Genomic DNA, 12724 nt, shown 5'->3' with positions numbered 1-12724 from the left:
TTGTGTAGTGTTGAATCAAATTACCACAAACTGACACAGAGAAAACAGGAATACTGTTGTGTATGTGTTGTGAGAGTTCGGTTTATCTTAAAATTAGATAGCCTAATACATAGCATATAGATTTGAATTGTATTTCACGTTAAAAGGCAGGAGTTTTCCCTCCACCGGCCTCTAGGCGGTGCGATTTCTTCCTTCGGCACTTTCTTTGTTTTTCCATCTCTCGTCCGTTGCCCGTGATCTCTATCATATACGGTGGCTGGCAATTTTTTAAAACATTTTTATGATGGCGGAGGACAGTGAATCCGCGGCCAGTCAGCAGAGCCTGGAGCTAGACGACCAGGATACCTGCGGGATAGACGGAGACAACGAAGAGGAGAATGAGCATATGCAAGGGTGAGGATGGCCTGTCCGGTTGGGAAACGCAGTAACGTTATTTCAGGCAGCCTGTTTGTGCGCTGCTTGTTTGTGTGTGCTCTGTCGGGAATAGCTAGCGCAGTTAGCTTACGTTAGCCGACACAAACACCGCCAGGCTGTTTGCTACAAGGCCGTCATTTAAAGCTAGTAACCACATAAGTGCTGATTTGAAACCATGAATGGCGTTGTAATTGTCGTTGTTTTTACAGTCAGGTGCAACTGTATACCCTCAGCTAGCGTCCTGACTGAATGACATGATGACAGCCAACCGTTCAGACAAACCGTTAGTTAGCTGTCATTCGTTGCTATGGAAGCTAACGTTAGCTGTGTGTGTGTGTGTGTGTGTGTGTGTGTGTGTGTGTGTGTGTGTGTGTGTGTGTGTGTGTGTGTGTGTGTGTGTGTGTGTGTGTGTAATAAAATGTGAGTCAAACCGCCCCTGTTTAATGATGTAATGTGCGTTTGTGTTCATATCTGTAGGAGTCCAGGGGGCGATTTGGGGGCCAAGAGGAAGAAGAAGAAGCAGAAGAGGAAGAAAGAGAAGCCAAGCTCGGGGGGAGCCAAGTCCGACTCTGCCTCTGACTCTCAGGAGATAAAGGTGCGAAGACGACCCATTGACATGTGCACAGAGAACTTTAATGGCATAACCATAACCCACTAACCTAGTGGAGTCGGCAGGCTGATAGTAGACAGGGTATTAGGAGTAGTTGAGGGGAAACGCAGAATAGTCTGTTTGCACACAATCAACAGCCTAAGAACACCCAGTTTTTTTTTTGCCATCAGTGTGGATGGGTCAATAGGGGTTATCCAACCTTGGTCTAGAGTGGAATTTGCTAATAATAACAAGACTTTCTGAGGTAATCCTAATTATCATATGGTAGTGGCTTCTGGTTAAAGCAACCTTGAAATGCTGAGCACACATCCATGGACATTACTATCCCAGTTGTGTTTTTTGTCCATGTACACACCATATCCCGAACAACTTGTGTTCAACATCCCCTATCAAGCACTGGGTTTTATTTTGAAATAGTAATACATTTCACACATGCCCACTGTTGTGTCTTCATGGCTACATTTGAATTATGTATGACATTCCGATGATCAGATGAACAAACGTGTGTTACATGTTGCTGCGTGTCTTGTCACACATGCAGGGAAAGGTCCTTCCATGTTGTCTTTGTACTTAAATCGCTGCTGCCTTTTTTCTTATTTGTGTACATGTCCCCTCTCTACATGTAGAACCCTGGCTTGCCCATTCAGAAGCTGCAGGACATCCAAAGAGCCATGGAGCTGCTGTCCTGCCAGGGTCCAGCAAAGAGCATCGATGAAGCAGCCAAGCACAAGTACCAGTTCTGGGACACCCAGCCTGTGCCGAAGCTAAGTTAGTACCTACTTTACTTAGGCAGAGTGAGCAAGAGCATTGTTTATTTGATTTATATCTCACTTATTTTAATTGTGCTGCATCAATAGTTCATGTCATGTTTGAACAACGCTTTTATTGAGGAAAAGCATGCATTTGGTACTCTTTAAGCTCTTAACAATTTAGTGATTTTTAATCATCAGCTTAGCCAATGGATGATTACGGAAATTGCTTAATTTGCTTTCCAAACAGTATTATTTCAGCTGTCAGCAGCAGAGGCTCGATTTATCATCTTTCTTGAATACTCTTTCTGTGGACCAGTGCCATCTACTGGTTTTACTTCGCCACAGTCTGTGCTAAAAAAAAAAGAAAGAAATTAAAAAACAAAAGCGAGTGTCCCAATAACATGTCAGCTGTGAAATTGAGTGGGGGTCCATGCATACTCACTGGACATGCTAAGTGGCATTATATTAAGCTGTTTCTATGACAACAAATGGCCAAAGAGTCAGGCTTATGCAGGAGGGCTACTACCATGGGTTTGCCTGGTCAACCTGGGACCAAGAGAAGCAGATTTTATTAATATAACTGCAATTTTAAGAAGACACTCATGTTTGGTCAGGATCACTGTCACCTCATCAAAATGCAAAGTTTACACATCCATTAAAAATGTGTTGATTGAAAAAAATAAATGGTTTTATATCTTTGACAAGAGCTGTGCTATGTTTGTAGACGAGGTGGTGACCAGTCACGGGCCGATAGAAGCAGATAAAGAGAACATTAGACAGGAGCCATATTCCTTACCTCAAGGCTTTATGTGGGACACTCTGGATCTCAGCAATGCAGATGTAGTAAGTACAGTGTTTGTCTCACGCTAAACAATCTGCTGAATAATTATTTTCTTAATAAACTGATTAGTTGTTTGGTCTATAAAACATCAGAAAACAGTGAAAAATGCCCATCACAGTATACTTGCACCAGGTAACAAAATTCAATTTTAATATAAGATCTGAGATCTGAGAAAAAAGCCTTAGACGATTAATCGATTATCAAAATAGATGACAATTCATTTAATTTGTGTGAATAAATTGAATAATTGACTAATCATAGCAGCTGTAAAATACATTTTGTAGAAACGATACACAAAATAAATAGTTTGTGTCTTTTTCAGCTGAAGGAGTTGTACACATTGTTAAATGAAAACTATGTGGAGGATGACGACAACATGTTCAGATTTGATTATTCACCAAACTTTCTCAAATGGTAAGCTTTCAGTTCTGATATTGTTTATGACTTTGTTGATGTTTATCACCAAATATGTATATAGGGTATTTAACTGTCTGCTCTCCCACTAAACCTTTCCTTCTCTCCAAGGGCTCTGCGTCCACCCGGCTGGTTGCCACAGTGGCATTGTGGCGTGAGAGTGTCCTCAAATAAGAAGCTTGTTGGCTTCATCAGTGCCATCCCTGCAGATATACGCATCTATGACACGTGAGCACTCATTACTGATCGTATCCATTTGGAGCAGAGCAGTGATATGCATCAATAGAAACCCTTTTACTGTAATGTACATCTTCTTTCCTTCTGCTGCTCCAGACTGAAAAGGATGGTTGAAATCAACTTCCTGTGTGTCCATAAGAAGCTGCGTTCAAAGCGCGTTGCTCCAGTGCTAATAAGAGAGATCACACGGAGAGTGAACATAGAAGGAATATTCCAGGCAGTATACACAGCAGGAGTGGTACTGCCTAAACCTGTGTCCACATGCAGGTATTCCATGCAGTATGCAAACATGAAACGCACAAGACAGTGTCAGAAGGTCATCCTTAACGTTTTTGTTTTTTTTCCTCTGCTCCTTTTTTGTTGCATTTTTCTCTGTCTGTGTCAGGTATTGGCATCGTTCTCTGAACCCCAGAAAGCTTGTGGAAGTTAAATTCTCCCACCTGAGCAGAAACATGACCCTGCAAAGAACCATGAAGCTCTACAGACTACCAGATGTAAACACTTAAACCTGTCAGTCCTGGATCTCTCTTTACAATTTTTATTAATGGCAGGAACTTATATGGCCTTCTCCCTCTTGCTCTCTACACCCCATATAGAGCACCAAGACCCCAGGTCTGCGGCCGATGGAGAGGCGTGACATCCGCCAGGTCACCGAACTGCTACAGAAATTCCTGAGACGTTTCCAGCTTGCACCTTCTATGGGAGAAGAGGAGGTGGCTCACTGGTTCTTCCCACAGGACAACATAATTGATACATTTGTCGTAGAGGTATCTGAAATAAGTTTCTGTTCTCAAGATACTTACGGCCTGTCTGTTGATTCTTCTATCTGTTTAAATGGTTATTGTGCCTCTGTCTTTCCAGGGTGCCGGTGGTGTACTTACAGATTTCGTTAGTTTCTACACTCTGCCCTCGACTGTGATGCATCACCCTCTCCATAGGAGCCTGAAGGCGGCGTACTCTTTTTACAACGTTCATACACAAACCCCACTACTGGACTTAATGAATGATGCACTGATCCTGGCCAAGCTGGTAATGTTACTCTCTATGTAGGGTTGTTGGAAAACACTACCAAATCAATAAACCTGTTCTATGGTACTATCAGTTGTTAACTTTTAAATTTAGGCAAAAGGGAAGGAGGCTTCCAGAGCTGCATGAAAAAGGGCACACTATAGGTGCCTTAAATAAATAAATCATCAACAATTTTTAAAGTTAAACTTACTTGCTATTGTGTGATTCATCATGATATTTAGTTTGTGACTTTGTGTGTTTAACAGAAAGGTTTTGATGTGTTCAATGCCTTGGATCTAATGGAGAATAAGGTGTTCCTGGAGAAGCTCAAGTTTGGCATAGGAGATGGAAATCTGCAGTATTACCTCTACAACTGGAAATGTCCCCCTATGGACCCTGATAAGGTCAGCAGCATGATTTGTCTGAGAATGATCAACTATTAAGGCCCAGTAATTAGAGGTGAAGCAGGTCCTAGATTGATTTTGTAGACATAGTTAGTGGAAGTAGTCTGTATTTAACATCTCTTTTTATATTAGGTTGTTATGCCATTACCTCTGCAAGTTGCACAATCAAATTGAGTGCACTAAAATACTGTAGTCAATGGGATTAGTAATACTGTAGAAAAGTAGGGTTAAGTTACCATCCAGCTCACAAAGGCTCAGTTGTGAGAAATAAAGTACACTATTTAAGGGGTTATCATATTAGCAGTATTGCATGTTATTAATAGAATGATTATTTTTCATTTGGATTGGGTTGCACCAGTTGTAAATTCTTCACTAAGTCTGTGTAAAGTCCCTTCTAAATTCTTTGTAACTACCAGCTAGTTTCCAACTAGTGATTTACAGATTTACAGGTTGCACCAGTAAAAAAAAAAAATATGAACGGTAGTGAACGGGGAGAGGCAAATTATTTTTTGATCCTGTTTGAATTGAGCCATGGATTACAAATATGATGTTCGTCAATTTAAACGCTAATTTTTCAACCGAAGAAAGTATCAGTTAGCCGTAGGTTTGTCATAGGACCACTTAGTTTTCTGTGAAACCGCTCCGTGAACTACATCTCTCGTGTCACACAATTTACGTCACCTAGCTTGATGCTTGGCTTGCTCGCTAGCTAGCTTAGCTCTGTTCCACATCACATGTAATGTTATCTTACCTGATGTATTTTACCCAGTGAAGTGTTTTCAGCAGAAAAGCCAAAGAACAAGCGAGATCCTCTGCTCATTTGAGTAACGTTACATCCCCGGTACGATACACACAGACATTGTAGCTTCAGCAAGACGTCATCCATGAGACATTGAAGTGTCTAGTCTTTCTAATTATGTATTTTCAAAGTCTTATACTTCAACAGTTTAATAATAAATGGAGACTTTCTTTGGTTGAAAAATAATGTTTTAAATTGACGAACATCATATTTGTAATCCATGGCTCAATTCAAACGTGATCAAAAAATAATTATTATCCCTCCATTGACTCCCATATTTTTTTACGAATTAAGGTCCCATGGACCGGAAGTAGAAGGGCGTGACTTCGGCTCTCTATTAAACAGCATTCTGATCATTTGTCAACAATATCTCTTTTACTTCCCAGTCTAAAGCGTTCCATTCCGTATTAGCAAGCAAATGTTAGTTTTGTCAGTGACCTAGTTCAGTTAGCTAAGCAAACAATAGTAGTAATTTGCAAAGTTTGAATTTACAAACCGCTGAGGCAGCTGACCTCAACTCCTCCAACAACCGGCTCCCCTCTGTGTGTGTGTTTCAGGTTGGCCTCGTCCTTCAGTAGCAGGTCTCTTCACGGCTGCTACTCAAACGCTGATCAAGAGGCCGTTAGCAACCTCTGCCTATTCCTTACCTGGACATACAGGTAGCCCAAGCTAGACTATGAGAACTACAACAGTAAAACCAACCTGGAGACTGGGAGACGGTTCAAGAACATTCTCAGTTCACCTGGAGGGGAAAACTCTTACATCAACATCCTGAATGTGAAGTCATGCTATGCCTGAGATACTCATACAGTACAGCGCTCCTGCCATGCACACTCACATTTAAAACATACTAGTTTGAAATATAAGAGGATGCCTTGACATTGTCAATTTTGTTTAGTTCTTCTTCCTCAGCAGATGTGTCATTACAAGGGACTGGCATGTCATTCATTTCACGGACATTGAACTACGTAGATAATAATCAACCAGTAAACGTGACCACAATACCAAGCGATACGTTATTGTTTCCCCACTGCAACTGCAGTATAGAGGGTCTTAAAAGCATTTTAAAGAGTTATTCTCTCCTTCTCATATCATTGTGGTCTGAAGTTTCTCTGCTGGCTGTTTTGGACCTCAGTAGATTTAGAAATACTAAGAATGTGTTTCTGTGATAGCTGACATAAAAGAAAAAAAACTTTCCCTCAAGCATTTAGGAGAAAAATATCTCAACGGTTCACACACAGAAATACAAACACTGTCAAATAACACACATACATAACAAGGATATGTTCATGGAACGACTCATCCAACTGGTGCATTGATATACATGTTTTTTTTTATATATATATCTATAGTTACCTGTACATTTAAAGCCAGATCATATTTATTCCTGTTCGGGTTCGGGAGGGCTGATCCAAAGTATTTTCCTCATAGGTAGTGTAGATGTCACTGATTTTGTTCAGACAATGTGGGTTTAAAGTGTTTTTTTTTTTTTTTTTTTTTTTTTTAAGAAGAATGTATTGCATCAATGAAGCACAATTGTTGAGTTCCTAAACAAGCAAAGGGTTAGCAAAGGTTCCCTTTTTTTATTTAAAGGGTCAGATTTCAAAACGGGTCAAAATGGGTTGCAGTACAAACTGAACAACCTTTTGTTTGTACAAAGGATGTGAGCTGTTTTCACGTTATAAACCTGCTTCTAGAGTAGATTTTTAAGAGAGCATCTGAACCACATGTTTGGTTATATCCACTGATACGCTCATGCGGCTCAGGGTTATTATGCATGTAAATGGGTTGTTGTGTAATTAGCAAGGCTGTCAAATAAGAGGCAAAAGTTACAGTAGCCCAAAAAAGATGACATGGTGAGTGCATGAGCAGGGTAGTGAGAATTACAGCATCAAAGGCTGGAAAACAACAAAATACCAATTAAACTATATCCAGAGTGGATTTGATTTAGATTTTGTACAAAAACAATATCTCAAAAGAGTCTAGAAACAGTTGTATAGTGTAAAAATGGCTTACTCACTTTAAAATATATAAATGTGCTCAGTTATTAAGTCTCATTTAAAGCAGCCAAGGTCAGTTTTCTTTTGTTTAGTCATTGTCACTCCCAAGAGAAACTGACATCTTACTGTCACTAGCTGGTTGCAAAGCAGTGATGCCCCTTTATAAAAGAGAAGATTGGCCAGAAGTACAACACTGAAAACTTTCCCTTATTAATACATACATAACCATCATGTTAAACATGTTCATAATCAAACTCTGTTAATCAAAGAGAACTGAACTCAACATTCAAAATGGCTGGGGAATCATTTAACAGCATGTATTTAGAGCACAGTGGCTGAATAAACAAAAGCCTGTATCTGTAACTGCAACATTTGGAAATTTTTTGGGGTCCATTTTTATTGACTTCTCTGGATTTAGTTTTCTTTTTAAATGGTACTGTATTTGTGTGTGTGAAAAATATACTGTGGGTCATTTTTTTAGTGTGTCGTGCAGCTAAACAGTTCTGATATTTATAATTGTACTTTGCAAAATGTCTTAAGACATCATTCCTGTTCTTTTTCTTTCTAGTATTTCCTCGAACTTTCCAGTCAAATTGGCAACTTCAAAACACATTTTTGAGGGTTTGGAGTGTTTGGCATTTTCCTGTGTTCAACTGAGCGATGAATATCTTGTCAGACCACTTGTTCTGTGGAGGAGCTGCTGGTGTACTCATAGGTTAAAAATGTTTTAAAATTGTCTTTCTTGCTCTGAGTTTGTTACTTTGTGTATGATGCTCCTGTTCATGTGGCTCTGCATAACTTAAGAGGTAAAGGCTGCTGCCATTTTTGTTGTTACTTTTTCTGTATGTGATATAATTTTCTTCTAATCCCTTTATATATTAGAAAGAAAAGGACAACTAATGGACAGTCAGTGCTTCAGGGCTTAACTTTTCTTTTTTTACCATTTGGAGGTTAAACAAGTTACATTTACCAATGTTACAGGCATTAATTTAACACTGACACCAGGTTATTGAGTCGGTGTGCCTCATGGATGTTGGTTGTGTCAGAGATGTGTTGCCTGCAGCTGAATGAACTTTGAGCATGTCAGTTTTGCTGCTGTGATGATTTTTAGCCTTGATGTTACTAGCCACACCCTTTAGTGAGAACTCAACATGAAGTACCTGCCTTATTTAAAAGATTTTTTTTTTTAATTAAGATTTTGGGGTGGGGAGGGTGTACTTTTGAAACGACGACGTACAGCTTTCTCTAACTGAAGAACAATATTTTTAATCAAATTGTGAAGCTGTGAAAAGGCTGAGGAACTTGTACCAGCATCATTTAGACATGACCCCCCATGCAAATAACAATCTGTTTCAACACACACGTCGGCTATACCAGCATGGATATTTGATTGAATAAACTCACTTTAAAAAGGGACATGAGTAACGCACTTCTTTTTAACATGACAGGGGCAACGGAAATACAAAGTAGTTTTTCTTTATGCATATTCAGTTTTAACTGTGAAAACTGTTAAATGGACTCAGCCCAAAAACATTAACAGGTTGGGCTCTGAGATGTCGGTTATATTGTCATATTTTCCGAAAAATATATCATCTCACACAGTTGAGTAAGTTTAATTTAGAAGCACAAAAACATCAATTTAAAAGGTCCCATTTTGTGCCTGTTTCTGGCCAATGAAATCTCACTAAAATAAAGTCCATTTAAAGGATCATACCAGGGTCCTTAAAATGTTTAACCAAGTTATTCTAAGTCATGTAATCCATCCTCAAAACCATACGAATTGGAGTTTTTCCTACTACAGTTACTGGTTTCCATTAATTTTAATGGAGTATTAGAACAGGCTTATTTGCCTTACAAAGGTGGCCACCTTTGTAAAGCAAATAGGCCTGTTCCATTCCAACAAATTATGTCTGCTTCTATTTTTAAAAGAATCAAATTAATATTTTTCTGTTTTAATGTGTTTGACTTTGAAAGCCAGTCAACTGCTTTACCATGCAATACTAACATAACTGACAAAAATGAAAGTTGACATGGTGTTAAATGTAGGGCTGCAACTAACAATTATATTCTGCCCATTACTTTCTTGATTGTTTTGTCAATGAAATAAGAGAATTTGTGTAATAAACCTAAGGTGTCATCTTAAAACTGCTTGTTTTGTATGAATGACCGTCCAAACGCCCAAAGATATTCAATACACTCAAAATAAAAGCAGCAGATCCTCACGTTGAAGAAGCTTAAACCAGAGAATCTTCTGTCGATCGACTAATTGATTAGGTGTTTCAGCTCTAGTTCACTGTAATGAAATACGTACCTATCTCAAGCAAGGTTCAAATGCCTGTCTGATATGCTGGAAAAAATTCAGTCACAAAACTAAAATCTGATCTGATAAGTTTAAGTGAATGAGCTAAAACTGTGGATCCAAACTTGAGGGTCAAGAGGTGAAATGTAATTTATTTTCAACTCTTCAGGCCTGTAAAAGTCCTTAAAGAAAAAAACATATACTTGTGTCCACACTGAGGCAATACCATGTGACAAAGGGACATAAGCAGACTCTTTTTAGGTTGTCAAAAGCCCCCCAAAAAAATCATTGGAAACCAGTGGGCTAAAACATGGAAAAAAAACATAGGAATGGTCCTTTTAATATCTAGGCAGAGTCTCGGTTTCATTTGACTGGCTATGACTTAACCTTTTTTCTTTTCTTTGCAGGGTTAACAACTATTTTTTTCACTTTGAGAGGCTGCAGAGTGCAGGAAGAGGCAGATTCTGTGACAACCTCAGATTCACTCTCAAGTTTTCTTTTTTGGCCCTTCTTCTTACCAACTTCCTCCTCCTCTTCCATGTCAACGGGGTCTTTGGGTGTTACTCTGGGTGCTGCACCTTGTAGCCATGCAACATCCAGTGGGGGCACTCTGGGTGTAATGGCATCAACAGTGTCAGTGAACACCTCATCATCTTTGGAGGCACACCGTCTGAACCCCAGAGCGAGGACACTTTTCAGCCCCAGCGGCTCGGACACACTCGGGCTCAGACGAGGCACCTGGCAGGCCGGCACGCCTCTGGTTGCGCTCAGCGCTATCAGGTGATCCGTCATGTGTTTCGGCTTGACAGACTTGCACACAAGCACAAGTCTGAGCTCGTTCCTCTCCAGAGCTTTGGTGACCTCATTGATGCCAATGGCCAGTTGTCTCCTAGTTGCCACATCTGTCCAGCCGTTTTTGGGAGAATCCTGCACCTGTCCGTCCTGGCTCACCTGGGGAACAAGTTCTGATGTGGCAGAAGGTTTCTGGTCATTCTTTTTCCTCCACGGGCGAAACACTTTCACCTCTTTTTTCTCAAGACCCGTGGAACCCAGCTTGTCCTTCAGGGTTTTCAGGATGAAATGCATGTCTTCTTGAGGAAGTTGGCCCCATTTTGGACTGAATGGTGAAGTGAAGGAGGTCTTGACTGGAATATACTTTTTGATTTCCTTTTTACCTGGCTTTCCTGCAGTGGCCATACCTCCTGTGAAATTAAGACAAGAAAACCTGAAGTAAATGAGAAACACTTCTACACAACAAGTAGGCCAGTCAATGTATGTGTATATAGTCATATCAAGTAAGAGGAAATTATAGAAATGTCAAAGATAATTAGAAACCGTGTCGGTTATATAGTTTGTCCACCAGAGCGCACTGACAAGTTTATATTTCAACTGTAAACTCAAAACCTAATATTTATTTGAATAACAAAAAACAGATTTGAAAAGTGCTGAACAAAGGGGATACTTATACACATAATAAAGATTTATAAAAACTAATATAAAACTGTAATAAAACTAAATAACATTAAAAATATTTTAAACACAAACAAATGACGAAAAAAAGGCCAAACAATACAAGTATCCTAACTTTTTGCTGACCAAATTTAAGGGATCCCTATCAAAATGTTTGTGTGTAAATTTACAAATAACGTTACTTCTAGCAGTAACAACCGGGCCCTAATATCCAGGTTTGAGCTGGGTACACACTGCCTGCGTGGCGTGAGCGTGGCGTTTCTGTTGCGTGTCAGCTGCGTGGATTTTTCTATATCTTTACCCACCAGAAACGTGTCTGACGCGGTGCTGCTGCTAGCCTTTCCAGACACATGTATGTTTCCCATTGATAAAATGAAATACCATGTTAAACAGAAATATATACCGATTTGATTAAAGCAAAGACAACGTCGGCAGTATTTACGGCAAAATAGGCTACAGTGCAATATTAGAAAATCGATTTTTTTTTTTATTACATTTATATATCTGCATTTATATCAAAACCTAGATACTTTCAAACATCAGCATGTCATTTATTAATATGTATTCGTGTCTTAATGACATATAAACATCTTTTCATAGATATAGTTCTATATCTATCTTTGCATCTTTTCCTATTCTAGTTGCCTGGAAACGCTTCCAACACGCTTGCATGTCGCGTGAGGCGTCGGTTCTATTTCTAGCAGGCACGCGTTTTCGGCGCGGCTCGAGACGCGCCTGCCACGCAGGCAGTGTACGCGGCCTAATAATAATAGTAATAATAATAATAATAATAATAATAAAGATATAATTTGGCACTTATATGATATTGTGGCATTGTTTATGGTGTGATTTTCGATGATTCCATGCAATATTGTAACTAGAGTTTAATGATTATTTCTCTGAAGGGGAAAACAAACACAAGTTAGATAGTCTGGCTGTCTGATGGGCAGAGAAGTTCTGCTGTTAACTGTTCTGACAACGGCATCAACACTATGACTATAACGACATACTTGACAAACAAGAGTTACTTTACCTGATTTTTAATACAGCAAAATGACTTTCCTTTTTCTTCTCTTATTAAATGAATGCTCCGTTCACATTAGCAGCTAGTCTAACAACATGGGTGGACCACAGGGCGCTGCCATTTTGTTTGAATTGAAATAACTTTATTTAAAAAAAAGAAGAGAAAAACAAGGAGGGGGGGAGGCCCACAGCGCAGACCAGCTTTTAACTGCCAAAACATACGTGTTTGAAACGGTTTCTTAAACCAAACCAAAAGTTAATGTTTTGCTTATTTTAACTACTGTTGGGTAGTTTATAACAAATAATGTATTACAAAATATAGTATAGAGTTGCATAAAAAAAGTAGACTATTTTAATTCCCCTACATTATAACTGTGTGTGTGTGTGTGTGTGTGTGTGTGTGTGTGTGTGTGTGTGTGTGTGTGTGTGTGTGTGTGCGCGTGTGCGTGCGTG

The 12724-nt window shown here is 39.4% G+C and overlaps 2 protein-coding genes across 2 annotated transcripts; one reads left to right on the top strand and one right to left on the bottom strand.

Moving 5' to 3' along the window:
* Positions 1–51: 51 nt before the first annotated feature.
* nmt2 (N-myristoyltransferase 2) lies at positions 52–6568 on the top strand. Its single transcript, XM_028580344.1, has 12 exons — positions 52–393; positions 892–1009; positions 1651–1792; positions 2501–2619; positions 2940–3031; positions 3143–3259; positions 3365–3535; positions 3654–3762; positions 3865–4035; positions 4130–4297; positions 4543–4680; positions 6037–6568. The coding sequence occupies exons 1-12, from the start codon at positions 281–283 to the stop codon at positions 6055–6057; spliced, it is 1479 nt and encodes a 492-aa protein (XP_028436145.1). The 5' UTR covers positions 52–280; the 3' UTR covers positions 6058–6568.
* A 3342-nt stretch (positions 6569–9910) lies between these two features.
* Positions 9911–12431, bottom strand: rpp38 (ribonuclease P/MRP 38 subunit). The gene is made up of 2 exons (XM_028580345.1): positions 12282–12431; positions 9911–10980 (listed from the first exon to the last, which is right to left on the bottom strand). Exon 2 carries the CDS (start codon positions 10973–10975, stop codon positions 10154–10156), a length of 822 nt encoding a protein of 273 aa, XP_028436146.1. The 5' UTR covers positions 10976–10980; positions 12282–12431; the 3' UTR covers positions 9911–10153.
* Between the last annotated feature and the right edge of the window lie 293 nt (positions 12432–12724).

Source organism: Perca flavescens, chromosome 6 (assembly GCF_004354835.1).
Source record: "Perca flavescens isolate YP-PL-M2 chromosome 6, PFLA_1.0, whole genome shotgun sequence".
Lineage (NCBI taxonomy): Eukaryota > Metazoa > Chordata > Actinopteri > Perciformes > Percidae > Perca > Perca flavescens.
The sequence above is the reverse complement of the archived record's forward strand: the minus strand, read 5'-3'. Positions and strand labels throughout refer to the sequence as shown.

Coding starts and splice junctions, on each gene's coding strand:
- nmt2 (XM_028580344.1), top strand. CDS start 281: ATGATGGCGGAGGACAGTGAATCCGCGGCCAGTCAGCAGAGCCTGGAG. Junction 4,036..4,129: donor TTGATACATTTGTCGTAGAG/GTATCTGAAATA, acceptor CTGTCTTTCCAG/GGTGCCGGTGGTGTACTTAC. Junction 4,681..6,036: donor CCCCTATGGACCCTGATAAG/GTCAGCAGCATG, acceptor TGTGTGTTTCAG/GTTGGCCTCGTCCTTCAGTA.
- rpp38 (XM_028580345.1), bottom strand. CDS start 10,975: ATGGCCACTGCAGGAAAGCCAGGTAAAAAGGAAATCAAAAAGTATATT.